The sequence below is a fragment of the Camelus ferus genome, chromosome 4, assembly GCF_009834535.1.
Source record: "Camelus ferus isolate YT-003-E chromosome 4, BCGSAC_Cfer_1.0, whole genome shotgun sequence".
Lineage (NCBI taxonomy): Eukaryota > Metazoa > Chordata > Mammalia > Artiodactyla > Camelidae > Camelus > Camelus ferus.
The window spans coordinates 74701245-74728960 of NC_045699.1; the positions used below are offsets into that span (position 1 = coordinate 74701245).

Sequence of the window (27716 nt, forward strand, 5' to 3'; positions counted from 1 at the left end):
GGCGGTGGCCAGTCAGGGCGGGAGAGAGCCTTAGGCCTGGAGTCTGGTGTCAGTTCCTGGGCCTGCTGGCCCCCCGCCTGCACACTCTCCCTGCATAGCCAGGCCCCGGTCAGCCCTGCTCCGCGCATCCCCACCCTCACCGTCTCTCTAGAGATGCACTGTGCTCCTCCCCTAGAGCCCGTCACCACCTGTGGGGCCCACACCCTTCACCCCACCACCTTGCAGGATGGCACCCACTTCAGATGTCCACAGTGCCCAGTGGGTGTCTCTGTCCCTCTCCTTGGCCCCACTTTGTGCCTCCTCCCCCACTCACCTCTGTGCTGCAGCTCTGCTGCTGCAATGCGGGGGGGTCCATCCCCAGGACCACCCTCAAATGGGGTCCCCCTTCGCTGTGACCAGATGAACGTGAGCACCCAGGGCGGAGGCAGCCCCACATTTGGTGCCAGAGGTGCCAGAGGTCAGGATAGGCATTCTGTCACCTCCTCGTGACCTCTGCCCACCCTGCCTTCCTTTGCAGCGATGAGGAGGCCCCAGGCGGAAACCCCATGGTAGCAGGTTTCCAGGATGACGTGGACCTTGAAGACCAGCCCCCAGGCAGGCTCCAGCCGCCCATGGGCTCCCTCCCTAGGGAACACATTGCTCTGTCCAGTGAGGAGGAAGCAGAGGAGGAGGCAGGGCACCCCAAGGCCACTGTGCTGGCCCCCAAGAAGTGCTCTGAGCCAGAGACCAAGCCGTAAGTTGGGGATCAGGCAAGGGGCGCCCTGGGGGCAGAGGGCTGGGCTCGTGACCCCCGTTTGTCCCGCAGGTCCTCCACCAAGGCTTCGAGGCCACACAGGGGCACAGCTCCCGGGGCTGCAGAGCCCCGCTGGCCAGGTGGCACCGAAGCCCCCACCGAGGGTACCTCCCAAGGGCGCGAGGAGGGGAAGGACCAGCAGGTGGCATCGTCAGAGAGTGACCCTGAAGGGCCCATCGCCGCCCAGATGCTGTCCTTCGTCATGGATGACCCTGACTTTGAGAGCGACTCAGATGCCCAGCGGAGAGTGGTGAGGACCGACCTTGGTGCCCACTGCCTCAAAGCCCAGGAAAAGTGCCGGGGGTCAGAAAGTGAAAGTATGAGAATGCAGTGGGGGTCTCGCAGAGCTAAAGCTGAAGTCAGCCTGTGTGACCCCAGAGGGGCTCTGTATGCCAGGCCAAGCCTATCATCTTGGCGTCGCCATGGTGTCATAGCCGCCACTCTCAGGCCATCATCACTCTAGACGGGTTCATGACGGTGCTCGGCACCTGCTGGAGAAACAAGGGGGCTGCCCTGAGGGGTCCAGAGACAGCTGCTGGGGGCATGGCGGCCAACCTGCCTGCTCCTCCTTTCAGGGTGAGTTCCCAGTGCGAGAGGACCTCTCAGATGTGACGGACGAGGAAGGCATCCCTGCCCAGCCACCCCTGCCCCTAAAGGCCCCCGTCCCCTCCTTCAGACTGAAGAATGACTCAGATCTCTTCGGGTTGGGGCTGGAGGAGACAGGCCCCAAGGAGAGCAGCGAGGAAGGTAGCCGGGGCGGGACACTTGCCCTCCTCCCTCCCTCCCCATCCTGCTGCGGGGGGCGCATTGCTTACCCCTTACCTGTCCCGTAGTGCCTGGGGCCCCAGAGCACAGGAGCGAGGCCAGAAGCCCCGTCCCAGGCTCTCCTCAGTCCTGCCTGGGGTCCAGCTGTATTCAGATGACATCCCAGACTTTCGGGGTCACAAGGCTGCAGGCCAGGACCAGGCTGAAAGATGGGCAGCTGGGGGCTGCTGTCGTAGTGGCCCTGCAGGAGGCATTTGGGGGTATAGGCAGTGCTGCCACAAGCTGGCTGAGAGCCCCTCTGTGCCCTCAGGCCGGGCCTGCGTTTGTGGCCCTCCGTGGAAGAAGCTGGCGTGGTCTCCAGGCCTGATGAGCACATGTGGCTTGTGTGGCCCTGGCCAGCTCCACGGCTCCCTGGCCCCACCCCCGCCTCCACCTTGGGCTGCTTGAGCCCAGCAGTGTCACCTGGAGCATGTACTGGAACTTCCTCGTCCCCGTGATGGAGAGAAGGGGACCTTCCCAGGCTTGTCCTGGTGCTGAAGTGCCTGCCTGTCTTCAGGAGGGGCCCCGCGGCCTTTGTAGCCCCACCCAGGCCTGGGGCAGAGGCCTCTGCCGGCCTGCCCACTGCAGGCTGGAGCCCAGGCCTCCCATCCCACACCAGTCCGGAGGCCTGGGGGGGACCTGGCTTCCCACACGGGGAGCTGACATCGCTCTTACCCGTGCAGATAAGGAGGGCAAGCCTCCCTCGAAGGAGAAGAAGAAGAAGAAGAAGAAGAGCAGAGAGGTACCTGCGCTCCCCCGAGCCCTCGCCGGCGACGCCCGGCAGCGTGGGGTGCAGGGCCGGCCGTCTCCCCGACGCCCGCGTGACTCTGCGGTGTGCCCCTCCCACCACCAGGAGGAAGAAAAGGCCGCCAAGAAGAAGAGCAAGCACAAGAGGAGCAAGGACAAGTCGGAGGGCGGGGAGGAGCGGCGGCGGCGGCGGCGGCCGCGGGGCCCGGAGAGGACGGCGGTGGACGAGCTGGAGGCCTTCCTGGGGGGCGGAGCCCCGGGCAGCCACCTGCGCGGGGGCGGCGACTACGAGGAGCTCTAGGCCTGGCCGCCTGGGGCGACACGCCCACTCCGTGTGTGCTGGGGGCGCTGGGCCTGCCTGCTCTGCGGGCAGCTGGCCCCCAGCGCTTCTCAGGGACGGGACTGAGGCCAGGGAGGCCTGCGAGGCTGTTTACAGGGGTGGGGCGCTGTCCTCGTCACCCGCCCACCCCTGCTTGCCGCCGCCGGCCGCACACGCTCACCCAGGCCTGCTGCATGCGGGTGGCCTCCGCTTGCTGCTGTGGCTCGGCCAGGGCTGCAGACCAGCAGCACCCCCGGACCCTCAGGGCACCTGCGTGCAGACACTGAGCAGCGCTGGCGCCTTTCCTGGGGGAGGGTCTTCCCGGAACCGGTGTCCAGCTTTGCACCTGCCCCTGAGCTTGGGCACATGCACAGGCCGAGCTGGGAGCCCCTCCACACTCGTTTCCTTCCATTCTCCTTCAACACTCGGACCATAAAGCTCTCCTGTTTCACTGCGCGTCTGTGTGTGCTCCCTGCTGCTGGGGCCCCGCCTGCGTGGGAGGTCCGCTGCCCCTAGCCCCAGGCACGTGGGTAGCCAGGAAGGCCCTTGAGCTCCCTGCCTTGGGGCCACAGAACCCTCTTCTCTGAGGGGTGACTATCCTCGCGGGTAGGAGGCCTTAAGCAGTCCAGTCCCCTCACATGCCATATGCCATCCAGCCTGGCCCAGCCCTCTGAGGCCAGGTGGGCGACCCTGCTCTGCTGGCCTCTGGCAGGGCCTACCCTGTCCCAGCCACCTCTCTGCTCCTACCTGACACCCAGTCCAGCAGGCACCCCCCCCCCCAGCTGCCAGCAGGGCCCTACCCCACCCCCCCATCCATAGGTGCTGTGAGAACTACCCCCCCAGGGCAGGCTGACTTCCAGCAGGGCCGAGAGATGGGCTGGTGGCCAGGCCTCCACCCCCACGTCCCGGAAGCCTCCCCTTCCCTAATTCCTGTGCCTAGAGAGCCCACACTGGGGGCAGCAGGGTGGCAGTCAGTGGGCAGGTGCTAGGGGTCAGGCACCACACTGATACCTAGGGCACTCCCTTTAGTCCACAGCCTGTGAAGTCGACTATCCTTGTCCCCCCCCCCCCCCCCCCCCCCCCCCGGTGTGGCGACCAGACCGACCGGAAATGAACTTACCAGGCCGCTCATCTAATGGGCCTCCCGTGCTCTGGTCTCGCCCTTTGGAGCCTCCCTGCCCAGCTAGTGTCTTCTGGCTCAGCACCTTGTTTGGGAGGGGACTGGAGGAAGGGAGTTGCTATGCAGTTTGAGTGAGCCACGTGCAGACCGGCCGGACGTTGGATGCAGGGAGCGCAGAAGTGTGCCCTTGCTCGCGAGAAGCTGAGCATCCTGGGGACAGGTGGCTGCTGGCATGCAGGCCGGGCCCGTCTGGCCCGTTACCTGGGGAGTGTTTGGCACTTCCAACACTGAAGCACAGAGGCCAGCAGGGCGGGAAGCGGCCCATCTGCTCCTGCCTGGGCTGAGCCCAGGCGTGAATTCCGGGAGCGTTCCCGCAACGCGAGTCGGGGTTTGGTCCTCCTCCAAGGCTGGCCAGGCCGCCAGCTGCCCTGGAGCAGGTGTCTTGGAGGTGGGGGCTGGTAGGACAGGTCGGGTGCTCCCTGGACACAGGTCCCCCTAGTTACACCTAGGCCTGCACCTTGTGCGTGAAAAGAGCCTGTCACCCAGCGCGCAGCACAGCCCGAACCTGCCGCCAGCGGGCCACACGGGTCAGGCCCACGGCGCGGCCCCTTTAAGTGCAGTCCTGCCGGCCGCCATCGGGGGCAGCACCGAGCGGCCCGGCGGCCTCGCGCCGCTGCCTCGAAGCTTCTGCCGGTGCCGGGGACGCGGCGAAGTGGGGGACGGCGGAGCGCGCGCCGGCCTGAGCAGCCCACCGGGCGCGGTGGGGAGCACCGCCCAGGTAAGGGGTCCGGGGCAGTTGCCCATCGCATCCTTCGCGGGTGGGGCACCCGCAGGGATGCGGGTGCTGCCCCGAGAGGACGCGGGCAGGTCTGCACCCGGGCTCTCCCGGAGCCAGGGACGGCCTGCGCGGCAGGGAAGGCCACCCGCGGGGCTCATTAGGCCCAGGACCCCGGCGGGGGTGGACCTTCCCATCCCATCCCCACGGGAAGGGGTGTCGCCCAGTCTAGCTCCTCACTGCAGCAGCATCAAGGCCGGGCTGTCACCTCCCTGGGGCGGAGCCTCAAGCCCTGTCATCCAGCCCCCAATTCCGGCCTGGCTTTGAGCTTAGGATGGAAGTGGGTGGGAGGGTGATGGTCCTGGGAACCAGGAATAGTTGAGGGGATAGGCTGGGAACTGGGATGGGGACAGACACTGGGCCAGGGTGGCCCTGACTGGGCAGGGCAGCCCTGCCAGCAGGAAGCCCCTTGCACACCTGGGACACAGAGGATCATCCAGACCAGAGGTCCTGCCAGCTGAGGGTCCAGCTCTCCGCTTTCCCCATCTCACCCTGGAGCATGCTCCCCCCGACGGTGGGAGGGGCAGGGGACCCTGCTTCCACTGACTGAGCCCCCCTCCCCAGCCTCTCCAGGCTCCTGGCATCACAGAGAAGCTGGTGGTCCAAGTCTGAATGTGAGCCTGGCTGGGAGGGGCGGATCCGAGCCCAGCCCGCAGGCGGGGGCGTGGAACCTCAGGTTTCCATGGAGCCTTCCCGAGCTTCTGTGGGGAGGGCCTTCCTGGGAATCAGGGGTGGGCTGCGGGGGCTTTACCCGCCCACTGCCCTGCTTCCCCTGCTGGCAGACTCCTGGCCTGGTGCACTGCTCAGGGAACCAGGGGCAGCCTTGAGCTCCGGCTCACACACCCCCACGTGGTCCTACAGCCGGGTTCTGGTTTCCAGCTGTAGTGCACCGGCTGCAAAGCTGAGAGGGTCTCTCCTTGGGGTTTCTCATGATAGCCCCAAAGACCTTGGTGGATTTCAACCACCCCAAGATAAGTCAGAGAATGTTTCTGCAAATGAAAGGGGGGCATGAGGGCCCAGGTATGATCTTTGGATGCATTCTGGCCTGGGCCACATGGAGAGCTGAGAGTGGGGCAGGCAAGTCTGTGAGCTTAGATGCCATGTCTGGACCTGATGGGGCCACCTCAGGGCCCCCTGGGGCCTCAGTACTGGGGCTTGACACAGTGTGGGAAAGGATTCCATGACCAGCCTGGTCAGCAGGTAGAGGGGAGGCTCGGGTGACTGAGCAGAGCTGATAAGGGTAGAGCCTGGGGCTGCCCTCAGACTGCACCATTGGAGGGAGGGCTCGCTCTGCACTGAGTGCCAGGAGGGGGCTTCGGTCACCTACAGGCTTTATGGAGCCAACACCTATAAAGAAATCTGTAAAGGTCCCAAATGAGCAGTCATTCCAGCTGTGGGCACCACAGTGGTGGTCCTAGGACCACACTCCCACTCTTCCTCCCAGAAAGAGGTCTACCTACACCTGCCCAGTGGTCACTAGTGGGTGCAGGAGCTTGGGAACCACTGCAGTGACATCCCCTTTCTGGCTGACCTGCCTCATCCCAGCAGAAACTGGCCCAGAAAGGATGGTCTGGATACGGGGGCAGGATCTGAGTGGCTGGACAGCTGGGTTCCTCCTGCAGGTGCTTCTGACGCCAGCATGGAACAAGCGCCTGAGGCCTCGGCCAGGGCCCGGCACCAGGGCTGCCCTGCCCACTGTGCCCCAGGTAAGCCTGGCCAGCGCTGGGGGTTAGCAGGGCCTGGGCTGCAGAGGGGCTGCCCTGACCCGCGTCTCCCCCCAGGGCGAAAGCCCCAAAAGGCTGAGTGAGCTGCAGCCTGGAGACCTCTTTAAAGATGACCCGCACGGACCCGCCGGACCTGCTGGTGTCTACCGTGTACCAGGACATCAAGGTGGCGGCCCCAGGGCCCGTGTCGCGGCGCCCGCCATGTGAGCGTTCCATGGCTCGGCCTGCTGCGCCCGTGCCTTTCAACAAGCGCCATTGCCGCAGTTTCGATTTCCTGGAGGCGCTGGACGGGGCGGCCATGGAGGCCCGCCCAGAGCCGCCACCCCCGGAGCCTGCCGCACCACGAGCCCGGTCCCGCGACAGCGAACCCCGGCGCCGCGCCCGCTCCAAAAGCGCACCCCGCGCGCCGCCGGGCTTGGCGCCCGCGCCTGCCTCGCCGCCCGTGCTGCCGCGCCGAGGCCGGGAGGCGCAGCGGGCACCACGAGCAGAGGCGTCACCCCACCGGGAGCCCGCGTACCCCGCGCTGCGCGCACTCGCCAACGAGCTGCACCCCATCAAGCTGCAGCCGCAGCGGGGCGGCCCCGGCCGCATGGCGCCCCTCTGCGCCGCCACCAACCGCTGCGCGCCGGCCGAGCCACCCGCAGGGCCCGCCCCCCACGTCCGCTGCCGCCTAGACGTCAAGCCCGACGACGCGGTGCTTCAGCACGCTGCCCGGGGCTCGCGGCCCTGCGCGCCCGCCGAGACCGCGCCCTGGCCCCGCGCCGCGCCGCAGCTCCACGGCCTCACCGTGCCCGGGCCTCGCCACGTGGCGCTGTCTCGCACCCCGACTCCCAGTGACTCTTACTGCGCCGACCCCCGGGCGCTGTACTGCGACGGGCCCCTTCCTGGGCCCCGGGACTATTCGGAGCGCCGGAGTCTGCCCTTCACCACCCCGCCGGGCCCCACCCAATTCTTCTACACAGAGGAACCCGAGGGCCACCCTGGTGGCTTCGTGGCCAGCCCTGGACCTTCTTTCGACAGCTACTACCCCAGGCCCTTTCTGTCCGAAGAGCCGCCAGGACCCAGTCCAAGACGCGGGGGCGGCTACTATGCGGGGGACGTTCGCACCTTCCCGGTCCAGGAACCACCCTCCCGTTCCTACTACGGGGAGGCCCCCCGAGCCTACGGCCCACCCTGCGGCCCCCGCTATGCCCCGGAGGAGACCCGGGCCCACTCCACCGCCCGCCCCTTTTACACAGAGGACTTCGGGCGGTACCGTAATCGAGACGCTCTGGCGAGAACTTACCCACACCCGCGCGGCAGCCCCGCCTGGGGCGACCGGGGCCCGCGGCCTTACCGCACCCTGCAGGTGGCGCCTCCCCTAGACCCCGGCCCGTTGCTCGCCTCGTGGCACGGCGGCCCCGGCACCAGCCCACCCCGGCTGGCCACCGACAGCCGCCACTACTCGCGCTCCTGGGACAACATCCTGGCGCCCGGGCCGCGCCGCGAAGACCCCCTGGGCCGCGGCCGCAGCTACGAGAACCTGCTGGCGCGCGAGGCACGGGAGCCGCGGGGTGCATCACCCGAAGGCCGGCGCCCGCCCGTCGTCGTGAACCTGTCCACCTCGCCCAGACGCTACGCAGCGCTGTCGCTGTCCGAGACGTCGCTGTCGGAGAAGGGCCGAATAGGCGAGGGCCAGGGCCGAAACTGGTACGTCACGCCGGAGATCACCATCACCGACAACGACCTACGCGCAGCCGAACGTCCGACTGCCAGGAGCTGGGAGCTGCCCGGGAGCCGCCCGCGGCAGCCTCCGCCCGCCGCCCCCGACGGCCCCACCTCTGGCCGCCAGCGCAGCCTCGAACAGCTGGACGAGCTCATCACTGACCTGGTTATCGACTCGCGGCCCCCGGCCGGCCAAGCACCCGAGCCCGCGGCTGACGGCCTGGGCCGACAGCTGCACCGCCTGCTAGACTCGCGGCCCTCGGGCCCTGGGGTCCCTGTACTGGCGCCACGCTCCCCACCTGCGTCGGCCGGCAGCACTGAGGAGCCCGCGGGCCTGGGGCAGGCGGCCGACGCGTCCCCGGAGCCCAGCGCCGACGAGGACGACCTGATGACGTGCTCCAACGCGCGATGCGGGCGCACCGAGACCATGTTCAACGCCTGCCTCTACTTCAAGTCCTGCCACAGCTGCTACACGTACTACTGCTCGCGCCTGTGCCGACGCGAGGACTGGGACGCGCACAAGGCGCGCTGCGTGTACGGACGCGTGGGCAGCGTGTGCCGCCACGTGCTGCAGTTCTGCCGCGACAGCGGCCCAGTGCACCGCGCCTTCTCGCGCATCGCGCGTGTTGGCTTCTTGTCGCGGGGCCGCGGCGTGCTCTTCCTGGGCTTCCCGAGCCCTGGCTCTGCAGACAATTTCCTGCGCTTCGGCCTCGAGGGGCTGCTTCTGTCACCCACCTACCTATCGCTGCGCGAGCTGGCCACGCACGCAGCGCCACTGGGCAGCTATGCGCGCGAGCTGGCGGCCGCCGGGCGCCTCTACGAGCCGGCCGAGTGCTTCCTGCTTAGCGTGTCGGTGGCCGTGGGACCTGGAGCTGCGCCACCCGGCGCCCCTGCCCGGCCCGCGCCCGCCCCGCGCAGTCCCGGACCCACGGTACGCAAGTTCGCCAAAGTGGCGCTGGCGGCCGGCAGCCCAGCGCGGCCGCCTCCAGCACGGGGCCGCGAGCCCGACATGGAGACGTTGATCTTGACGCCGCCGCCCGGCACGGCAGGCCTGGACCAGGACGGCGAGGCGGGCCGGCGAGCACGAGAGGTAGCCTTCATCCACATCCAGCGCGAGCTGCGGCTGCGCGGCGTCTTCCTGCGCCACGAGTTCCCGCGCGTCTATGAGCAGCTCTGCGAATTCGTCGAAGCCAACCGGCGCTTCACGCCCACCACCATCTACCCCACTGACCGTCGCACCGGCCGCCCCTTCATGTGCATGATCATGGCTGCCTCCGAGCCGCGCGCGCTTGACTGGGTGGCCAGTGCCAACCTGTTGGATGACATCATGTGAACCCGGGGGCGCGTCCTGGCCCTGCCCAGTCCACCCAGAGCCCACCCTGAACCCCATCCAGTCCACCTGAGCCCCGCCCAGTCCACCTAGGGCCCACCCACCTAACCCCACCCAGTCCATCCCGAACCCTGCCCCTGCCACGCCTTGAGTCCCCCAGGCCCCGCCCAGCTTTCCGCAAGCTCCGCCCATGTCCCGCCCCTTTGCGTTCTCCACAGGCCCCGCCTTTCCCTCCCCGCCCTCGCCTATTATTCCGCACCCCTCCAAGCCTCGCCCAGCTCCTTTCTCCCCAAGCTCGCCCTCGGGCCTCCCCAGAGGCCGGTCCTCGGCCGCTTGGTGCTTCCCGCTGGGAGGTGGGGTGGGTCTGAGGACCGCTCCGCCCCTTCACGCAGAAGGGTCACTACTGCAGACCCCACCGCACACATCCGGTTCGTCCGTCCCCTGTCCATCTGCAGGGCCTCCCTGGAACCTTCCCAACCCTGGCTCGCCCTGGTCCAGGAGCCCGTGTTGACCAAAGCCTAATCCCGTCCCTTTAAACTCACCCTCCCACCCGCCTCCCGTGGTCTGGAATGCGTCCTGCTCAGAGGCCTTTCCTCTCTAGAGGACACCCTGATTGGGCTCCGTGTGTCCGCGTCACGAGTATGCTCCAGCCTGGTGGGCCGGGCCGGCGTGTAACTGCGCGGTTTGTTTCTCCCGGCCCCCGCTGTGCCAGACCTTGAGCACGCACATTGACGGCGCTACCCTTCCTGCTGCAGGGTTTGGGGCTAGAGGCAGTGAAGGGGTACTCGGCATGGGAGGGTCTTCAGCCAAGGCACAAGACACGCCGCCAGAAGGAAGGGGTTCCTGGGCGGGGGAAGCACAGGTTATGTGTAGGGGCGCCGGCCAGTGCTGAGACCTGGTTGGGCGAGCAAACGGCAGCGCAGGCCGTAACCTCACAGGGAGACAGGAAGCAGGTGAAGGATGGATGAGCGGGAGGGGCTGAGGAAGCCGTCCAGGAGAGCCCCTATTCTCTGGAGTACAGAGGACAGAAGAGGAGGGGCGTTCCCAGTTTGGAACCGGGAGGAGGAAGCGTAGATGGGAATAGGTGAGGGAGCGAGCTAGTCCGCCAGGGCGGTGGTCCATCCGGAGAGATGGGGGCATGATTGCACAAACACCCCCGTGCTCGCGCCCGCGCGATCTGGCCGCGCTCCGTGGTGAGGGCTGGACACGCGAGGCTTGCAGCCCAGTTCTGGTTCCCTGGAGCGCAAGTTCCGGTGTCCCTCGTATCCCGCCCTCCCCCGGGGTGCGCTCCAAATATGGTTAGTGACCTGCAGAGGGGGTGAGGCCAGGCGCCCGCCAGGGCCCTCCTGTAGCCCACAAACCTCCATCGGGGCCAAGTGGGGCATCAATTAAATTTAATTGCGGACGTCCCCCCAATCCCCTGCCTCCTTTCCCGGTCCTCGCCCCCGACTGTGCACCCGTGCCCATCTCCCCTCATGCCTTCCCCAACACGCCCGCGCGCCTGCCTCGGCTCCGCGCATTTGCACAGGCCAACGTGCCCCGCTTGCCCCACCCGCCTTCGCGGCCTCCCAAATTTGGCCGCTGCGCCCCCTCGCCCCTGGGCCTCGGCCTTCCTCCCCACGCCTGAGGGCCGGCGGTCCAGGAAGGATCCTGGACCGGGATTATTTCCAGAGGGCGAGCGCTTTCGAACCAAGGAAAATAGAACTCGAATGTAGCCAATGCTGCCTCGTTCATTGTGCAGAGTGGGTGGGATGCAGGATGCAGTGCTTCGGAAACGGGGGAGACCATGTAATAATGGGGGAGAGACAGGGGAGATCTTCGGACACAATGGGGGAAGGGGGAGGGAGGAAAGTCATAGGACAGCATGGGGGTGCGGGGGAGAGCGAGGCACTCGGACACAGCGCGGGGGCCCGGGAGGGAGGCCATGGGACAGCGTGAGGGGTATGGGAAGGGAGGCCTTCGGTTACGGTAGAGGGAACCAGGGCCGGCGCGCGTTCCCTCGGGCGTCACGGGCCGCCGAGCCCCCTCCAAAGGGGCCTGTCATCCGCTCCCGACCCCACTGGGAAAGAACTTTAACTCGGTTGCATTGAACCATCACCTACTCCTGCTGCCACGTTCTCCTTTAAATAGGGCCGGCAAGGTGCTGGGCTGCAAAGAGCTGGGTTGCGATTGGCCAGTCTGTGCTGCGCGTTGGCGGCACGATTGGCTGAGGCGCTGGGCCCGGGCAGCATGTCCCTACGGGATTGGTTACGAGCTTCGAGGCTCCGCCCTCCACGCTGACGTGCACCCCGGGGTCGCGATGGGAAGGGCCACAGGCCTCAGGGGCGGGCGCCCTCCGGGAATATGGCGGCGACGGGCCTCGCCCAGATCCCCGACGTGGACATCGATTCGGACGGCGTCTTCAAGTACGTCCTGATTCGAGTCCACGCAGTGTCGCCCTCCGGGGCCCCGGCCGGGGAGAGCAAAGAGATCGTGCGCGGCTACAAGTGGGCTGAGTACCACGGTGAGGGCGAGGCTGAGGGCCAGGGGGCGGGGTCTCCTGCGTCTGTGGGCGGGGCTGAGGGGCGTGACGGGAGGTGATCCTGTACCCCGTCTCATCCCGTGCTGGCCGCGGCGAGGCGGAGTCCTGGAGGCGAGGGGCTGCTGTGGCCCGACCCCTCCCTCCTAGGCCCAGCCCCCCTTCCCTGGCGCACCCCCTCCTCCCTTTCCTCCCGTCCCAGAGGGGCTCCTTCCTTGGGGAGGGAGCTGCTCAGAGCCGGGCTCCAGACCTCCTCAGCATCGGCGCGTGCTGAGCCGCCCTCCCTATCTCAGCCGACATCTACGACAAGGTATCAGGCGAGATGCAGAAGAAGGGCTACGACTGCGAGTGCCTGGGGGGCGGGCGCATCTCCCACCAGAGCCAGGACAAGAAGATCCACGTGTACGGCTACTCCATGGTGAGCCCGCAGCCCCCGGGTGGGCCGAGGGGCCCAGTCCTGGTCTGGAGACCTGGCCCTCTGAGCTGCCTGACCCGGGGTGCTCGGTGTTCTCTGGCGCTTCTCAGCTGCAGAACCCTCCATCCAGGGCCTGTAGCTCCCCCATTTCCTATGTGGCGTGCCACGGGGAACACGTGTGGTGGAAGGGAGGCCACTGCCTGGCCCCCTCCCAGCCATGGCAGGCTGTGTGCTGTTCCCGCCCCAGAAGGCCTGGTTGAGCTGTCTTCCTCCAGTTCCGTGAGGCAGTCAGTGTTGGGGTGAAACTCAGAGGCCGCACCCTCTCCCTTCCCCAAGCCACCAGCAGATACATGGGCACTCACATGGCCTTTCTCGGCCCCTAGAGTGGTCTGTACCTCGGGCTAAAGGGCTCTCCCTCAAGATCTGTTCTTGGTTTCCCCAAGAGAGCTCCCTGGGGTGGTTGGGGGGATCACAGCCCCCTCCCGAGCTGGCTCCTGGTGTCCCTGCGGACTGGGTACCCAGAGCCAGGATGGGGCTGTAAGAGCCACCTTCTCCCTCAGGGTTATGGCCGCGCCCAGCACTCCATCTCCACTGAGAAGATCAAAGCCAGGTACCCCGACTACAACGTCACCTGGGCCGACGACGGCTATTGAGGCCCACCGGAGGCCTGCCGCCTCCAGGATCCTCTCAGAACTCTGCCCTCGAGGCCCCTCCCAAGGAGCTGGACTGCAGCCCCTGGCATTTTGCCACCCTGGCTAGGCCTTGGTGCCCGGGATTACCTCTCCAGGGAACATTAAAAGCATTGTCACCTCTGCTGGTCCCCAGATGGTGTGTGTCTTGGTTTTTCTGTTCCTAGGTTAGCTCTGAACTCCTGACGAGAGTAGGTGGGTAGCTGAGAGCCAGAAGCAGCCTTGGGGGCACAGGTCACTCCTGGCTGCTCCTTACCTGGCTCCACCTCTGGGCCCAGGGAGGAGCAGTGCACACTCAGCCCTTTGGGGTCTGATAAGGGGCCCCTGGGTTGCTGCCCCCGTTTATGGCCTGATTGCTGTTCCATGCACCTGCTCTCCCCAAGGACATCTGGGAGGAGGCCTGATGAGCCCTTACGCAAGGAGCTAGGGCCGAGTCCCTTGGGGCGGCAAGGCGGGGGCCCATCCCAATGTGTGGGGAGCGCAGGCACCAGCACCACCGTCCTGGCTGCCTCATGTCAGCATCCACGTGTGGTCTGCCCACTGAGGTCACAAGTGAAGTGGTGCACGACCTCTGGATTCCCAGATCAGGTCCCGTGGCCCCTACCCTGGAGTCACAGGCTCCCGCTCAGAATGAACAGGCAGGACTGCAGACTTGGAGCTGGAACTCCCAGGACCCCGTTCCCCTTTTCCTGGCTGTGAGGAGTAGAGGTGGCATGCGGGGAGGGCAGGGACAGGCACGGCTGTCCCTGTGGCTCACCATGAGCTTTGGTCCCCTTGCTGAGGCTGCGATCACATTGTGCCAGCCTCCTGTGAGCTCCCAGGGGCTTTGTAGTGGCCTCTCCAGACAGGCACTCTTGTGACCACATTTTACAGATGAAGAAACCGAGGCTCAGGTGAGATGAGCTCACTTGGCCACACGGTGGTAAACTGTGGACAGAGCCTGGCTCTAAACCCTCTGGGGTCTGTGCCACAAGGCCCAGAGCCCCTGGGCTTCTCTGGACACTGTGCCTGGCAGTGCCTGGCCCTCGCTGCTCAGGACACTTGCTGATGAATAAACAGTCATCACTTGCGAGTGAGCAAGACTGTGTGAGTTACAGAGGAGGAGGATGTCCCTGGTTGCTAGGGCCGCCCCCTCCCCAAGCAGGGACCTCAGGGGCCAGGTGTGGGGTTTGCATGAGCTGCGTTCCTCCTGGCAGCCTGGGCAGAGCTGAGTTGAACTCCCAGGAGGTGTCGGGACACCTGTGCCACTCGGTGCTGCCTCAAGTGGGGCCTCTCCACCAGAGCTGTGCAGCCGTGAGCACGATGTCCAGGACCTGACCTTTGACCTAAAGGAGCCAGGCAGGTGGGAGCCTACCTGGGCCGGGGCCCCCTCTGGAGGCGTTTACAGCTGGATGTTCACCCTCGTGGGCACAGGGTGGGGCCGGGCCAGGGGCCGCAGGGACAGAAAGGGGCTGAGCCTCGCTCTCCAGTTAGAGCAGTCGGCCTGTGGGGCCTCTGGCCCATAACCAGGCGAAGTCCCTGCGAGGCTGGCCGGCATCCACACTGCCTCTCGGCCTGGCTCTCGGGCCTGACCATGCCTCTGCCCAGCCATCTCCTGCCCGCCCTGGTCCTGCTCCTGGGTGAGTTGTGGGGCCTGGCTCCTGAAACAGGAATGTTTGGGGGCTCCAGTAGCGGGCCTGTTAGGGGCGGAGGGTGCAGGCCCTGGATGACCTGCCTCAGGGGACGCACAGCGCGCCCTCGGAGTCCTAGAGATTGCCCCGCTGGGGAAGGGGCAAAAGTTCTGCTCTCGCTGGCCTCGACTTCCACCCAGGCTCCACGCTGAGAGGGCCCTGAAAGCAGACCCTCGTCTGCCACTCTTGACCAGGATGGAGCCTGAGGGGGCCTGGGCTGCCCGCTGATGCGGCCGCTTGCCAGGGGCACCCTGCCGACAGCCCCTCCGCTTCCTGGCTGGGCCCCAGTTCCCTTCCCCAGGTCCCTCGTGAGCCTGTATACCTTTACCCTGACACGCAGGCAGCCTTTCCAGGGCCAGATGCCCTCAGCTTGGCCCTGTCAGGGACCCTCAAGTGGCAGCTCTCTCTGGGTCCCAGCCCCCTTCCTGCATGACCTCCTGGCCTGGACCCCAAAGGAAGGTGACCAATGTCCTGATATGCCTGAGCCTGGGGTTTCTGGGCCATGGAACCATCCAGAGCAAACTGGGATTTGGGGTCACTGTGCCCCAGGCCACCTGGTTGCCTCTCTGTTGGCAGCAGGGTCCCCAGGCTGGGCGTGGGTCCCCAACCACTGCAGGCCCCCCCGGGAGGCTGTGTGCAACTTCGTGTGTGACTGCAGGGGCTGCCCGGACGAGGCCCAGTGCGGTGAGCCAGGGCCGGGCGGGGAGCAGGTGGGGCCAGCCCTCACAGGCACCCCGCCTGACCTCCTGCCCTCCCAGGGTACTACGGGGCCTTGCCCACCCTGGACGCCCCCTTCGCCTGCAACTTTGAGCAGGATTCCTGTGGCTGGAGGGACATCAGCACCTCGGGCTACAGCTGGCTCCGTGACAGGGCAGGGGCCGCGCTGGAGGGGCCGGGGCCGCTCGCAGACCACACTCTCGGCACTGACCTGGGTGAGGCCCCGGGCGGGTCTCTGTGCCACCCCCGCCTCTCTTTGCTTCCTGCCCTGTCCTCTGATCTCTTGGCCTGGCCAGGCTGGTACATGGCTGTCGGCACACACCGCGGGAAAGAGGCTTCCACTGCATCCCTGCGCTCCCCGGTCCTGCACCAGGCAGCCCCCACCTGTGAGCTGAGGCTCTGGTACCACACAGCTGCTGGAGGTGCGCGCCCAGGACCTTGAGACCTGGGGTGTCCTGAGGGGAGGGGCGAGAAGAGGAAGGGGAGCTGCTACAGAGACAGGAGGGCACCCCCAGGACGAGCAGGGGGAGGCACCAGGGGCCTAAGCTGCCCCAGGACCGCCCCCCACCCCCCACGCAGATGTGGCTGAGCTGAGGCTGGAGCTGACCCACAGCACCGAGACGCTGACCCTGTGGCAGAGCTCAGGGCCCTGGGTTCCAGGCTGGCAGGAGCTGGTGGTGGCCACTGGCCGCATCCTGGGTGACTTCAGGGTGAGATGGGGGATGGTCTGGGTGGCGGGGGCAGCGGGGAGCATCTGAGCTCTGACTTACATCCCAAGGACCTCACTCTTCAGGTCACCTTCTCTGCCACTCGAAATGCCACACACAGGGGCACTGTGGCCTTGGACGACGTGGCCTTCTGGCGCTGTGGGCTGCCCAGTAAGGCCCCTTTGCCGTGGGCCCGTACCTGGGGGGCAGTGGGTTAGCAGGAGTCCCTCAGCTGCTCACTCCTTGCTCGTTTGATCTTGACCCCCTCCCCTGGCTGCGCCACCCCGGCCTCGCTCCCCAGTGACAGTTACCCCTCCCTTCTCCTAGCCCCTGAGGCACGCTGCCCCCTGGGGCACTACCATTGCCAGAACAAGGCCTGTGTGGAGCCCCACCAGCTGTGCGATGGGGAGGACAACTGCGGGGACCATTCCGATGAGGACACAGCCATCTGCAGTGAGCCGGGGCTGGCGGGCTGTGGTCATTCAGAGAACACCGGAGTGGGGTTGTCCCTTGGCACGGTCCTTCTCGGGGGTGAGGTAGCTGGTGTCCACCTGGAGCCGGGGCCATAGCACTGGGGGGCCATCAGCACAGACCTGGGGAAGGTGGGGCCCGGGGAGGAGGCCCTGATCTTCGGCCTGAGCCCCGCCCCCCACTAGGCAATCACACGGCCACCGATTTTGAGACCGGCCTAGGCCTGTGGAACCACTTGGAGGGCTGGGCCCGGAACCACAGCACAGGCGGCTCCCAGTGCCCCACCTGGCCGCACCGCGACCACAGCCGGAACAGTGCTCAGGGTGAGGCCCCCCAGGGACGCCAGCTGCCACCCTGGCCACAACTGGCCACAGCACCCACCTGGCCAACCCGGCCCATGCCCGCTTTCTCCTTAGGCTCCTTCCTGGTCTCCGTGGCTGAGCCCAGTGCCCCCGCCGTTCTCTCCAGCCCTGAGTTCAAAGCTTCTGCCCCCGACAACTGCTCAGTGAGACGGGTCAGGGGAAGCAGGGCCGCCCATCCTGACTGCCCAGGCCCTGGAGAATCTCCCCTAACTCTACTTGCGCCCCTCCCAGCTCGTCTTCTATTACTATCTGCATGGATCCAAGGCCGGCTGCCTCCAGGTGTTCCTGCAGACTCAGAGCCCCGGCGCCCCCCAGGCCCCCGTCCTGCTGCGCAGGCACCACGGGGAGCTGGGGGCCGCCTGGGTCCGAGACCGCGTTGACATCCAGAGCGAGCACCCCTTTCGGGTGAGGCTGGCGGGGGCGGTATTGGGGGAGAGGTGGGAAGGCCCGGGGCCCCCTCGGGGAGCAGGGGAAGGGGGCCCAGGGAGTCCAAGCAGGAAGACAGGCTTGTGTGTGTGTGAGCAGGTCGAGGGCTGGGGTGGGGATGGCAGGGGGCATCCAGAGATAAGCAAGCCGCAGGGAGAGGGCTCGAGGGAGCAGACCTCGGGATGATAGAGGGGAGCTGGGGCACCCATGAGCCGCCTCTGCCCTCAGATCCTCCTGGCCGGGCAGACGGGCCTGGGGGGTGTCATAGGCCTGGACGACCTCATCCTGTCGGCCGGCTGCAAACCAGTCCCAGGTGAGCCTTTTGACTGCCCTCTGTCCTCAGGAGAAGTACCCCCAAGCCCCTCCAACCCCTGTTCTGCCCCCACAGAGGTGTCTGGCCCACCTCCTGGGCTCTGGGCCCCAGGTCCCTGGCCCCAGCCGTCCAGCCTGCAGCTCTGGAATTTCTGCGAGCCAGGATATCTCTTTTGTGGGGACCTGTGTGTCCCCCCAGAGCAGCTGTGTGACTTCCAGCAGCAATGCCTTGGGGGCGAGGACGAGCAGGACTGTGGTAAGGGGCGGAACTGGCGTGGGGACAGGGGAAGCCCTGACCTCCCTTCCTCCAGACCCTCCCCGCTGCCAGCGGGGCGGGGGCCCAAGCCTGTTAGCACCAACGGCTGCTGTGTTGCAGGCACCACGGACTTCGAGTCCCCCATGGCCGGGGGCTGGGAGGACGCCAGCGTGGGGCGGCTGCAGTGGGCACGTCTCCCGGCCCAGGAGAGCAGGGTCCCTGGCACCGGTGCCGCCAGGGCTACTGCTGGTGAGGCCCAAGTCTCCTGCCCCAGGCAGCCCGGAGCCTGCCTTTGAACTGCACCCCCAGGGGGGTCCCCCATTCTGACTCCTCACTAGGGAAGTTCTCTGAGTTGGGGGTCCCCAGAAGGAATCAGCCCTGAGCGGCTCTGTCTTCCCCAGGACACTTCCTGTCCTTGCAGATGGCCTGGGGGCAGCTGGGAGCGGAGGCACGGGTCCTCACACCCACCCTGGGCCCCTCCGGCCCCCGCTGTGAACTCCACTTGGCTTACTATTTTCAGAGTCACCCCCAAGGTACCGCTGTCTCTCCTGGCCCTCTGCCTAGCCCTGGGGCGGGTGAGGGCGGGTGAGGGCGGGCGGCCCACCCACAGTGACCCCTCACCAGGCTTCCTGGAGCTGGTCGTGGTGGAGGGCAGCAGCCGCGAGCTGGTGTGGCAGGCCCCGGGCAGCGGCACCGGCGGCTGGAAGGTGGACAAGGTCCTGCTTGGGGCTCGTCGCCGGCCCTTCAGGGTGAGGAGGGCAGCCTGGGTGGGGGGGCACACAGAGGCAGTCCTGACATAACAGCCCCGATCCCTTGTGCCCCTCCACGAAGCTGGAGTTTGTAGGGCTGGTGGACTTGGACAGCCCTGGCCAGCAGGGCGCCGCAGTGGACGACGTGACCTTGACAGGCTGCAGTCCCACGGCGGCCACCGAGAAAGACACAGGTCATTCCCTCTGCGCCCAGTCCCCCTCCCTTTTGAGGGATCCCGCCTCAGAGCCCCCACTCCAGGAGCAAGTCTCTCCCACCCTCTCGGGAATCAGGAGGGGCCCGGAGGTGGGGCGGGGCATGCTGACCCTGCTGCCCCACCCCCAGAGGTCTCCTGTAACTTTGAACGGGACACGTGCGCCTGGTACACAGGCCACTTCACCGACGCCCACTGGCGCCGGGTTGAGAGCTGTGGCCCTAGGTACGACCACACCACAGGCCAAGGTAAGATGGGGTACCCAGACTTGGGGGACAGCTCTCCCAACTCAGAGGGCACCCCCAGACTCAGGCGCAGAGGGCTCACTCACACTGGGCCAAGCCTCTCTGCAGCTCCTCCCACGTCCCTTCTGCAGGGTACTTCATGCTCCTAGACCCCATAGACCCTCCAGCCCAGGGCCCCGCTGCCCACCTCCTCACCCAGCCCCAGGTGCCTGCAGCCACCCAGGAGTGTGTTTCTTTCTGGTACCACCTCTACGGGCCCCAGATCGGTGAGAGCCTGAGCTGGGCGGGGCCTCGGTGGAGGCCCGTGGGGGTCCCGAGTTCTGCCTCTTGACTGCTCAGGAGCTCTGGAGGGGTGAGAAGCAACCAGGAGTTGGGGTCTGGTCCCCTCCAAACACCCTTCCCTCTAGGGACACTGCGCCTGGCGATGAGGCGAGAAGGGGAGGCAGAATTGCACCTGTGGTCACGGTCCGGCACCCACGGCAACCGCTGGCACGAGGCCTGGGTCACCCTCCACCACCTGCAGGATTCCGGCATCAAATACCAAGTGAGGCCCGGTGCCAGGCGGGGGTGGACAGGCCGAGGCCCCAGCTGGCTGACCCCCTCCACCCCCACCCAGCTGCTGTTCGAGGGCCTCCGGGACGGGTACCACGGCACCATGGCACTGGACGACGTGGCTGTGCGGCCTGGGCCCTGCTGGGCCCCCAGGCACTGCTCCTTCGAGGACTCGGCCTGTGGCTTCTCCACGGGGGGCTGGGGCCTCTGGATTCGCCAGACCAATGCCACGGGCCCTACCGCCTGTGGCCCCCGTGTTGACCACACCACAGAGACACCTCAGGGTGCTGGCAGGGGTGGGGTGGTGAGGAGGTGGGCAGAGGGGTGGGAGGAGGGGCAGGGATGGCCGGCTGACCCTGGCACCCCCCCAGGGACACTACATGGTGGTGGACATGAGCCCGCAGGCACTGCCCCGTGGCCGCATGGCCTCCCTGACCTCAGAGGAGCACAGACCCCTGGCCCGGCCAGCCTGCCTGACCTTCTGGTACCACCTGAGCCTCAGTAACCCAGGTAAGGGGCTACTGGGAGCAGGGCCACAGGGTCCCCACAGGTCCCTGTGCCAAGGCCACTTGGGAGCCCACAAGGCAGGGCCCTGAGCGGCCAGTCTCCCCCACCACCTCTGACCTGGTCTGGCTGCTCGGGTGCCAGGCACCCTACAGGTCTACGTGGACGCAGCTGGAAGGAGTCAGGTGCTCCACATCAGCAGTCATGGAGGGTTTGCCTGGCGTCTGGGCAGCGTGGATGTGCGGGCCGAGCAGGCCTGGAGGGTGAGAGTGGTGGGGGTCTTCCTCACCCCAGGGCTGTCCAGTCCAGACCAAGTGTGAGCCAGCCCTGCCCTGTGCCTGCCCAGGTGGTGTTTGAGGCCGTGGCCGCCGGCGTGGAGCATGCCTACATCGCGCTGGACGACCTGCTCCTTCAGGACGGGCCCTGCCCTCGGCCAGGTGGGCGCCCCGTGGGTGGCCTGGCCCTGTGACCTGCTTGGCTTCTGGGTAGCACCAGTTCCATGCCAACCCCCAGCCGCCTGGTCTGACCTCTACCCCAGCAGTGGTGGTGCCCCAGGGACGGAGGGAAGTGGGGCAACAGTCCTTACTGCCCAGGTCCCCTGCAGCTTCCTGCGACTTCGAGGCTGGTCTGTGTGGCTGGAGTCATCTGCCCCGGCCCGGCCTGGGTGGGTACAGCTGGGACTGGAGCAGTGGGGCCACACCCTCCCGCTACCCCCAGCCCGCCGTGGACCATACCCTGGGCACAGAGGCAGGTGGGTCTGAGTTGGGAAGGGACCCCGGAACCACACACACCCAGAGGCACACATCCCACCCTAACCTGGGCCAGCCAGGCCAGCCCGGCCCCGATCCCAACAGGATCAGAGGCTGAAGGTCTAAGGGCCGGCTCCATCTGGTCAGCTGGGCACGCTACCCTTGCCCTCTCTTGTTCCTAGGCCACTTTGCTCTCTTTGAAACCAGCGTGCTGGGCCCTGGGGGCCGAGCAGCCTGGCTGCGCAGCCAGCCACTGCCCGCCACTCAGGCCTCCTGCCTCCGCTTCTGGTACCACATGGGCTTCCCTGAGCACTTCTGTGAGTCGGGCCAGCAGTGCCTGGGCAGTGGGAGGGCTGGGGCCAGGCCAGGTCAGGGGCCTGATGCAACCTGGCCCCACTCTCAGACAAAGGCGAGCTGCGGGTCCTGCTGAGTAGCGCCCGGGGTCAGCTGGCCGTGTGGGGCACTGGTGGGCGCCAGCGGCACCAGTGGCTGGAAGGCCAGGTGGAGGTGGCCAGTGCCGAGGAGTTCCAGGTGAGGCCAGACTGCCCAGAGCCAGGTGCTTGCGGCGGGCCCGGGCGGGGCCATCCTCCTCCGCAGGCCCACACAGCCCCTCCTCCCTCCTGGTCAGATTGTGTTTGAAGCCACCCTGGGTGGCCAGCCAGCCCGGGGGCCCATTGCCCTGGACGACGTCGAGTTTCTGGCAGGGCAGCGCTGCCAGCTGCCTGCACCCAGCCAGGGTAAGCACCGTGCAGGCTGGCCGGCCCCGCTCTGGGTCTGGCCTCCTCTGGCCTGGAGGGTCGTGGCCGCTGGCAGCCCTGCTCTTGGCCCAGGAGACCAGGACCTTGCAGTGTCCCCTCCCTCAGCTGCTGTGCCCTACCCCAGGGCTGGGCGGTCCCTCGTCCCTGGTCCCTGAGGAGCCACATCAGCTAGCGGTGCCCCCTCCCTGGCCTCTTCACTCCGCGCTCCCGCTCCCAGAGTGGGGCCGGGCCCTGGAGGCGGTGCCCGGGCAGGCCAGAGACCACAGCCAGCCTCTTCACAGAGCGCTCGCTGGTGGCTGCCGCCTCGTGAGGAAGAGGGCGTTAGCCTGGGGCTATGATCCCCCAGGTCTGCAGACGGCAGCCGCCTGCTGGCCGGGGCCCAGTTACAGCCGGGAGCCATCTGTCGGCATGAGCGGCACCCCCTCTAGCGGGTGAACCTGAAGCCCTCGGAGACTATGGGGACGGCTGTGCTTGCCCTTGGCTGTGGGGCTGACAGGGAGGGCTCGAATTCCGGGTCACATGCCCTGCGGCCCGCAGGGGACATGGCAGTGGCCACATCAGTGCCAGCCGTGGTCGGCGGCACCGTCTTGCTCCTCATGCTCCTGCTGCTGCTTGGACTCGTGGGACGGCGCTGGCTGTGGAAGGGGCACTGCCTCTCCAGGCGCAAGGCGGAGGCCGAGGCCCCGGGCTTCGACAACATTCTCTTCAGTGCGGTAGGAGCTGAGTCCGCTGAGCCCTGCACTTGGCTTGATGGCTGGGCAGTGAATGGGACCCCTCCTGGCCCACCCACCCAACCAGGGCCGGCCCATGTGCAGGGCCGCTCCCACCAGCAGTCATGAAGTTCCTCTCCCTCCTTCTAGGACCACGTCACCCTGCCAGCATCGGTCACCAATGACCAGTAGATCACCCAGAGAAGACCCCAGCTCCTCACCTGTGTTCCTCACCTCCCCAGGACCCTGGCCCCAGGACCAACACTTGCCCCTCCCCCAGGACACGCTGACCCCTGTGTCCATCACCCTCCACAGACTGCCCCCACAGGCCTGGGTTTGGTCCTTACCCCAACAATAAACGCCCTGGCCCACGAGGGGATGCCCTGCTGGCCAGCAGGGTCGAGGTTTGTGTGTCCTACTCTGCCCATCTGCAGGAAGGGGGGATCCTCAGACTCAACCCAACCTGCCCCAGAGGATGCGCATGGGGGCGCCTCCTGCGTGTCTCAGTGACTTAGTTGACAGGAAACAGGCCACATGACACAGGGCCAGGGGCTACAGACACTAGGAGGCCGATGCAGTGGGACCCTGAGAAGCCACTGCCCCAGGCCAGGCAAGCCTCAGCCCAACCTTGTGGGAATCTGATCCAGGGCCCATCAGAGCCCCTGCCTCACTAGGCGATTCTGCATCTGATTTAGGACAGAGGGAAACCCCCACGGGTGCAGGCGATGGGCTGATGAACAAGTCCAAGGTGGGGAGATGCCCTGATGTGTCCACTGTCCCATAGTAAGGGTTCCCCTGTCCAGAGCCCCAGAGGTTCCCATGTTCACCCTTCCATCATCAAGATCCCCGTGTCCAGCATCTCACAGTAAGGGTTTAAGCTGTCCCCAGAATCGGTCTCAAAGCAGAGGTCACTAAGTGTCCCCATGATGCCCCTGAGCAGGTCACTGGTAGGCAAAGCTGAGGTTCCTGCCCTCCTGGCTTCCCAGGGCCTGAGGACAAAGGTGACCCCCTAGACGTGTCTCAAGGTCCCCACCCACACACCAGCCTCTAATAAAATGGAGTCCCGAGTCTTTCTAACCCAAAGAAGGTCCCAGGCTCTGATCTTCCGTGCCAGAGTTTGACACACCCCACCTGGGTCTGGAAGGCCCTATGGGGAATGGCTGTCCTGGGGGAGAGTGGCGGCCCATGGCCTAGTGCCCCCTCCAGCCCAGGGGATCCACCTTGCCACTACGGCCCCTGGGTTCTGCAGGGGAGGACAGAGGCCTGGTGCCAAGAGGCTGACCTTCGCCCACTAACGGCCCCTGCAGACGGGACGGGGACCAGAGCCCGCACAGTGCCTTCACACCCCGTGGCCCTCCACCTGCCATGGCATCTCACGGTATCAGCCCTTCGCCACGCTGTGGGCCAAAGGCGGGGTTGCTAAAGGTGCGACAGAAGAGACTGGACAGCACGACGCACCACCAGCAGGAAGGGCGACAAACGTTTATTCGTTTCTCTAAGGGCCGGGCTGGAGACACAGCTCCTCTCCCAGACGGCCAGGCCGCCCGCCCGCCCCCGGTGAGGCGGTCCCCCTCAGGGCTCCCTGGGAGCCACGCGCAGCTGGGCGGACACGGGGGAGAGGAAGGCGGCGCTCCGCACCCCGTTTGAGGGACGGGGGCAGGGAGGAAAAAACCAGGAGAAGCAAACACTTTGCAAAGTTTTGTTTGTTAGTCTGACAGCAGGTTTGGGGAGGGGTCCCGGGCAGGGCTGACGCCCTGCGTTCCACTTGGCCACGTGGAGAGACCCGCGCCAGCTGGTGGCGGTCAGGGAACCAGCCAGGCGAGGTCAGCCGGACGCACTGACTTCGAGGCTTTGTGTTCATTTCGCCCTCGGCCCCTTCTCGATGGGCTTCCCGACGTCCTTCCCCCGGAGCTTGAGGCCTGAAAGACCAGCAGCCCACTGAGCGCCACGGCGCCCACTCGCGTTTCGAGGACCCCGGCCACAGCCCCGGGAGCGGCAGCGGGCACCCTCACCACCTCTGAGCGCCAGCTCCCTGCCTCCTTTGGGGGGGGGGGTGGGGGCAAGGCAGGAGGGAGGAACACGCCCCACTCTGCCCCGACTGGGCCCTCAGCCCCCACACACCTAGTCTTCATGTCGAGTTTTTAAGAGCACGCGCCTCCCCATCCTTGAGGTGAAAGGCGAAACCCTTTCCCAGAACCAGGCCTCCTCGCTCGGGGAGCCTGGGGGCATGGGGAGCGAAATGCGACCGCAGCCAATACCCGAGAGTTCGAGCCTGCGGCGCAGAGAATGGGGAAAGAGCCCAGACACTACTCACTTGTGAGAGTTTTCTTAAATTTCTGGAGAATTCCGGGGCCCAGGGGCCTTCCTGTGCCCGTCCTCACCAGCCCCACCCAGGTCAGCGTGCCTGGCCAGCGAAGGCCGGCAGGGCACTCACCGATGGCTCTCTCGATCTTGCCCAGGACCTGATTGTTAGGGATGGCCCGGCCGCTCTCATAGTCCGCGATGACCTGCGGCTTCTCGTTGATTTTCTAAAGAGAACATGTACTTTGCACATGTCAGTTCAAAGAGATGCTGGGAGGCCCAGACATACCCAGGTGGGACGCCTTGGACACCACGTTCCTGCGCTGACAGCAGCTCTCGGAGGCTCAGGGTCTCAGAGCCACGACACATGCAAGAGGAAGTTACAGCTAACACCCGTAGCTTCCCCAGAGCCTTCAGGGCCCCCGAAAGCCCCCTAAGTCCCCAGACGAGCAGGGCTCACGCCTCGGGTGCCTTCTGAAGGCCGTCCTCCCGCCTGCCTGATCCTGGGTCGGGGGGCCGCACGCTCACCGTCGCCAGGTCTTTCTGGGTCAGCCCCTTGCTCTGCCGGCCCTGCTGGATCACCTTGCCCACCTCCAGGGTCACCCGGTCGTGGTGCAGCTCCTCCGTCTCCCGATCCAGCTTGGCCGTGTTCTTGGTGATCGAATGCTGTTTGTTCTGGCCAGCGGCCCCTGGACCGGCATGAGGCAAGACCAGAGGAGAGGGTTTGTGACAAACCCAAACAAGAGCCACTGCAGACGAGGAACCAGGCCCAGCAGGTGCCCGTACCCAGGGTGACGAGCTGAGCCACTGCAGACAGGGAGCACCCAGGGAGACAAGCTGAGCCAGGCCACCCTGTATCAGCACCTTCACAGACCTAAGAATGTGGAGTCCAGAATTTCCTCCTAGTCTTGGGAAGTCCCCCCAACCTATGCCAACCACAGCTGCTCTGATGAGATCCAAGACACCTCCCAGCTCTGCAGCGGCCTCAGCTGCCAGCGGCCGTCCCGACACCCCTGGGGGCGCCAGGCAGGCACCTGTAGATACTAGCCCCAGCGGCACCCCCGGCTCTGCGAGTGGAAACACAAGTACCTACATTTCTTGGACGTCTCCACATCTTCTCCTCGTCTCTGAGCCGCTAAGATGGCCTAGGAAATTAGGAGATTTTTTTGGTCAAAATTAGCTTTGGTAGTACCTGGCAAATGCCAATCCAGGCTGCTGTCAGTCAGTCAGCACACTGCTAACGCCTCGTGTTTTGTGAGCCCAGGCAGTCAGGCTCGGAGCTCAACCCCTTAAGCGCTGAGGTACCTGGGGCTTTTTCAAGGACTGACAAGCAACACTGGGTTTAGACCAAAGCTTGCTATATAAATCCCTGTACAACCAAATAACCAGGCAACTCTCAATAAACTGCTGCTAAGGGAAACGAAGAGCTCACCTCTGCTGTTGAGAAAGCCGTGCTAATAGATTCCTTTTAGAAACCCACACTTAAAATAGATTTGTATCTCTACTAGACTCCACTGCAAAAACAGGAAGGAACATCGAGTGAGGACCTAGTTTGGCCTTCCTCAGTCATTCCGGCTCATAATAAAAGATGGCGCATCGCACAACACCTGCAGGCCCCGCCCCAAACATCACCAAAGACAGTGATACCCCTCCATCCACAGTTGCCGAATGTTAACGCAACGCATTTCCTGAAACCTCTGACACCTCCGCAAAGTTACTGTGGGATGTTTTGTTCTAAGTATCACATGTTCACAGGTGCCTTCTAGAACTGTTCACGACTCCTAGCTTGTGGCTATTAAGTTTTCTTTGGGAAAGAAAAAAAAAAGGAGAGTGAATTTGGTTTTGACCAATTGACCAATTGACCAATTGACCAATTGCTAAGTCCAGGGCAGGTCAATGAATGCTGGTCACCAGGGCCGAAGCTAGTCATGGCCCAGAAGTGTCTAGGGCTGACCCAACGCGGCCTGAGAGAAAAAACAAGCAGAGGTCCCTCGTGACTGAACTGCCCTTCACCCCCTTACACTGACTCACAGATGAACCTTGGATGGGTTAGCCAGACTGGGAACCCTCTGTCCCAAGTACCTCTCAGTGCATGCTGGCTACCCTTGCGAGATGGGAACACAAGGTCCACCTGCCTGCTGCGTCTCTAGGCCACCCCAGCCTAGGCCAGGAGCTCCCGACAGCCAGCAGCGTGCCACATCGGACTCCCAGGCACCCCACAAAGAGAGTAAGGCGGCCCTGGGGCAGGGTGCCGGCCGACACTGCCCCTGTCCTATCCCTTCTCTGGCCCCACCACGGATCTCCACCCCGAGGTCCTCCCCTGCCAAAGTCGCCCCGCTTCCCCTCCCTTCCCAATGTCCCTGTCCCCACTAAGAGGTCGAGGGCCTCAAGGGCCTCGGGACCCTGCCTGGTATCATTAGCCCGAAGACCGCCTCGACCCTTCCACCCCCACCCCGCTCCGCTCCCTGCCACCAGCTCGGGCCCCGTCTCTCACCGCTGCCCCGGCCCCCGCCCCTGGCGCCTCTCCGCTCCCGTCCCGGTCCTCGACTCCGGTCCCCACTCCCCGCCCCCGGCCCCCCGTCAGCCCCGCCCGCCCGGCCGCTCCTGGGTCCCGAGGCCCGCGCTGCACCCGCACCTGCTTGGACTTGGCCTGGGCGGCCGTGGGGCCCTTTTTGCGAAGCACCGTCACCGTGTCCCAGTCACTCTCAGCCATGGCGGGCAGGCGGGGCGGGCGGGGGGGGCGGTCCGACCGGCGGCTCCGAGGCAGCTGCTCGAGACCCGGCGACGCGACGTCCCCTCGTAGCTCGGGCGCTTCCGGCGTCAGAGCCGACCCGCCCCTCAGCCCATTGGCCCGCGGTACGGGGGCGGGCACTTCCCGCGGCTCGGACCAATCCAAGCTCTGGTCGTCCGAGGGAACGCCGCGGGTGCGCGACGTGGGGCGGGAGACGTCGGGGCTAGGGCACGCGGCCACTAGGGGGCGCTGAAGGGGCGCTGGGGTACAGGCGGGGGATTGCGGG

The 27716-nt window shown here is 66.0% G+C and overlaps 5 protein-coding genes across 10 annotated transcripts in view; 4 read left to right on the forward strand and 1 right to left on the reverse strand.

Annotated features, from left to right (window-relative positions):
- The window catches only part of RABL6 (RAB, member RAS oncogene family like 6), a 21800-nt gene extending 18681 nt beyond the window's left edge, over positions 1-3119 (forward strand). The window contains exons 11-15 of one of the 3 annotated variants that reach the window (XM_032478921.1): positions 518-733; positions 806-1043; positions 1369-1540; positions 2281-2339; positions 2451-2800. In XM_032478921.1, the coding sequence (XP_032334812.1) occupies positions 518-733; positions 806-1043; positions 1369-1540; positions 2281-2339; positions 2451-2645 (880 nt within the window). In that variant the 3' untranslated portion in view covers positions 2646-2800. Of the gene's footprint in view, positions 1-517; positions 734-805; positions 1044-1368; positions 1541-1868; positions 2259-2280; positions 2340-2450 lie in introns of those variants that run through there. The other 2 variants (XM_032478920.1, XM_032478922.1) reach the window with 2 other exon arrangements.
- Positions 3120-3138: 19 nt separating this feature from the next.
- On the forward strand, positions 3139-11090 carry AJM1 (apical junction component 1 homolog). Of its 4 annotated transcripts, none has more exons than XM_032478915.1 (3): positions 3139-4561; positions 6164-6324; positions 6400-11090. In XM_032478915.1, the coding sequence occupies exon 3, from the start codon at positions 6452-6454 to the stop codon at positions 9377-9379; it is 2928 nt and encodes a 975-aa protein (XP_032334806.1). In that variant the 5' UTR covers positions 3139-4561; positions 6164-6324; positions 6400-6451; the 3' UTR covers positions 9380-11090. The 4 variants fall into 4 exon arrangements, with proteins under 4 accessions (XP_032334806.1, XP_032334808.1, XP_032334809.1 ...); XM_032478917.1 differs by having other exon boundaries at positions 6167-6324; XM_032478918.1 differs by having other exon boundaries at positions 6241-6324.
- A 572-nt stretch (positions 11091-11662) lies between these two features.
- Positions 11663-13135, forward strand: PHPT1 (phosphohistidine phosphatase 1). Its single transcript, XM_032478941.1, has 3 exons — positions 11663-11879; positions 12188-12312; positions 12870-13135. The coding sequence occupies exons 1-3, from the start codon at positions 11720-11722 to the stop codon at positions 12960-12962; spliced, it is 378 nt and encodes a 125-aa protein (XP_032334832.1). The 5' UTR covers positions 11663-11719; the 3' UTR covers positions 12963-13135.
- Positions 13136-14056: 921 nt separating this feature from the next.
- Positions 14057-22741, forward strand: MAMDC4 (MAM domain containing 4). The gene is made up of 28 exons (XM_032478914.1): positions 14057-15352; positions 15427-15600; positions 15682-15807; positions 15965-16095; positions 16179-16263; positions 16420-16545; positions 16749-16886; positions 16980-17068; positions 17157-17330; positions 17580-17664; positions 17740-17919; positions 18040-18168; positions 18321-18452; positions 18544-18668; positions 18751-18862; positions 19012-19128; positions 19257-19391; positions 19533-19669; positions 19742-19964; positions 20053-20187; positions 20326-20444; positions 20528-20618; positions 20786-20932; positions 21113-21247; positions 21334-21461; positions 21559-21667; positions 22226-22401; positions 22549-22741. The coding sequence occupies exons 1-28, from the start codon at positions 14896-14898 to the stop codon at positions 22588-22590; spliced, it is 3957 nt and encodes a 1318-aa protein (XP_032334805.1). The 5' UTR covers positions 14057-14895; the 3' UTR covers positions 22591-22741.
- A 1123-nt stretch (positions 22742-23864) lies between these two features.
- EDF1 (endothelial differentiation related factor 1) lies at positions 23865-27513 on the reverse strand. Its single transcript, XM_032478940.1, has 5 exons — positions 27335-27513; positions 25793-25844; positions 25228-25388; positions 24833-24926; positions 23865-24317 (listed from the first exon to the last, which is right to left on the reverse strand). The coding sequence occupies exons 1-5, from the start codon at positions 27410-27412 to the stop codon at positions 24256-24258; spliced, it is 447 nt and encodes a 148-aa protein (XP_032334831.1). The 5' UTR covers positions 27413-27513; the 3' UTR covers positions 23865-24255.
- Positions 27514-27716: the final 203 nt, after the last annotated feature.

Bases quoted from the DNA above. Each gene is read 5' to 3' on its own strand.
- AJM1 (XM_032478916.1), top strand. From the start codon at position 6,452: ATGACCCGCACGGACCCGCCGGACCTGCTGGTGTCTACCGTGTACCAG.
- PHPT1 (XM_032478941.1), top strand. From the start codon at position 11,720: ATGGCGGCGACGGGCCTCGCCCAGATCCCCGACGTGGACATCGATTCG. The intron at 11,880-12,187 runs GTGAGGGCGAGG...TCCCTATCTCAG, and splicing joins CAAGTGGGCTGAGTACCACG to CCGACATCTACGACAAGGTA. The intron at 12,313-12,869 runs GTGAGCCCGCAG...CTTCTCCCTCAG, and splicing joins ACGTGTACGGCTACTCCATG to GGTTATGGCCGCGCCCAGCA.
- MAMDC4 (XM_032478914.1), top strand. From the start codon at position 14,896: ATGCGGCCGCTTGCCAGGGGCACCCTGCCGACAGCCCCTCCGCTTCCT. The intron at 16,264-16,419 runs GTAAGGCCCCTT...CCCTTCTCCTAG, and splicing joins CTGGCGCTGTGGGCTGCCCA to CCCCTGAGGCACGCTGCCCC. The intron at 20,445-20,527 runs GTGAGAGTGGTG...GTGCCTGCCCAG, and splicing joins GGGCCGAGCAGGCCTGGAGG to GTGGTGTTTGAGGCCGTGGC.
- EDF1 (XM_032478940.1), bottom strand. From the start codon at position 27,412: ATGGCTGAGAGTGACTGGGACACGGTGACGGTGCTTCGCAAAAAGGGC. The intron at 25,389-25,792 runs GTAGGTACTTGT...ATGCCGGTCCAG, and splicing joins TGTGGAGACGTCCAAGAAAT to GGGCCGCTGGCCAGAACAAA. The intron at 24,318-24,832 runs GTGAGTGCCCTG...CTGGTCTTTCAG, and splicing joins CAAGATCGAGAGAGCCATCG to GCCTCAAGCTCCGGGGGAAG.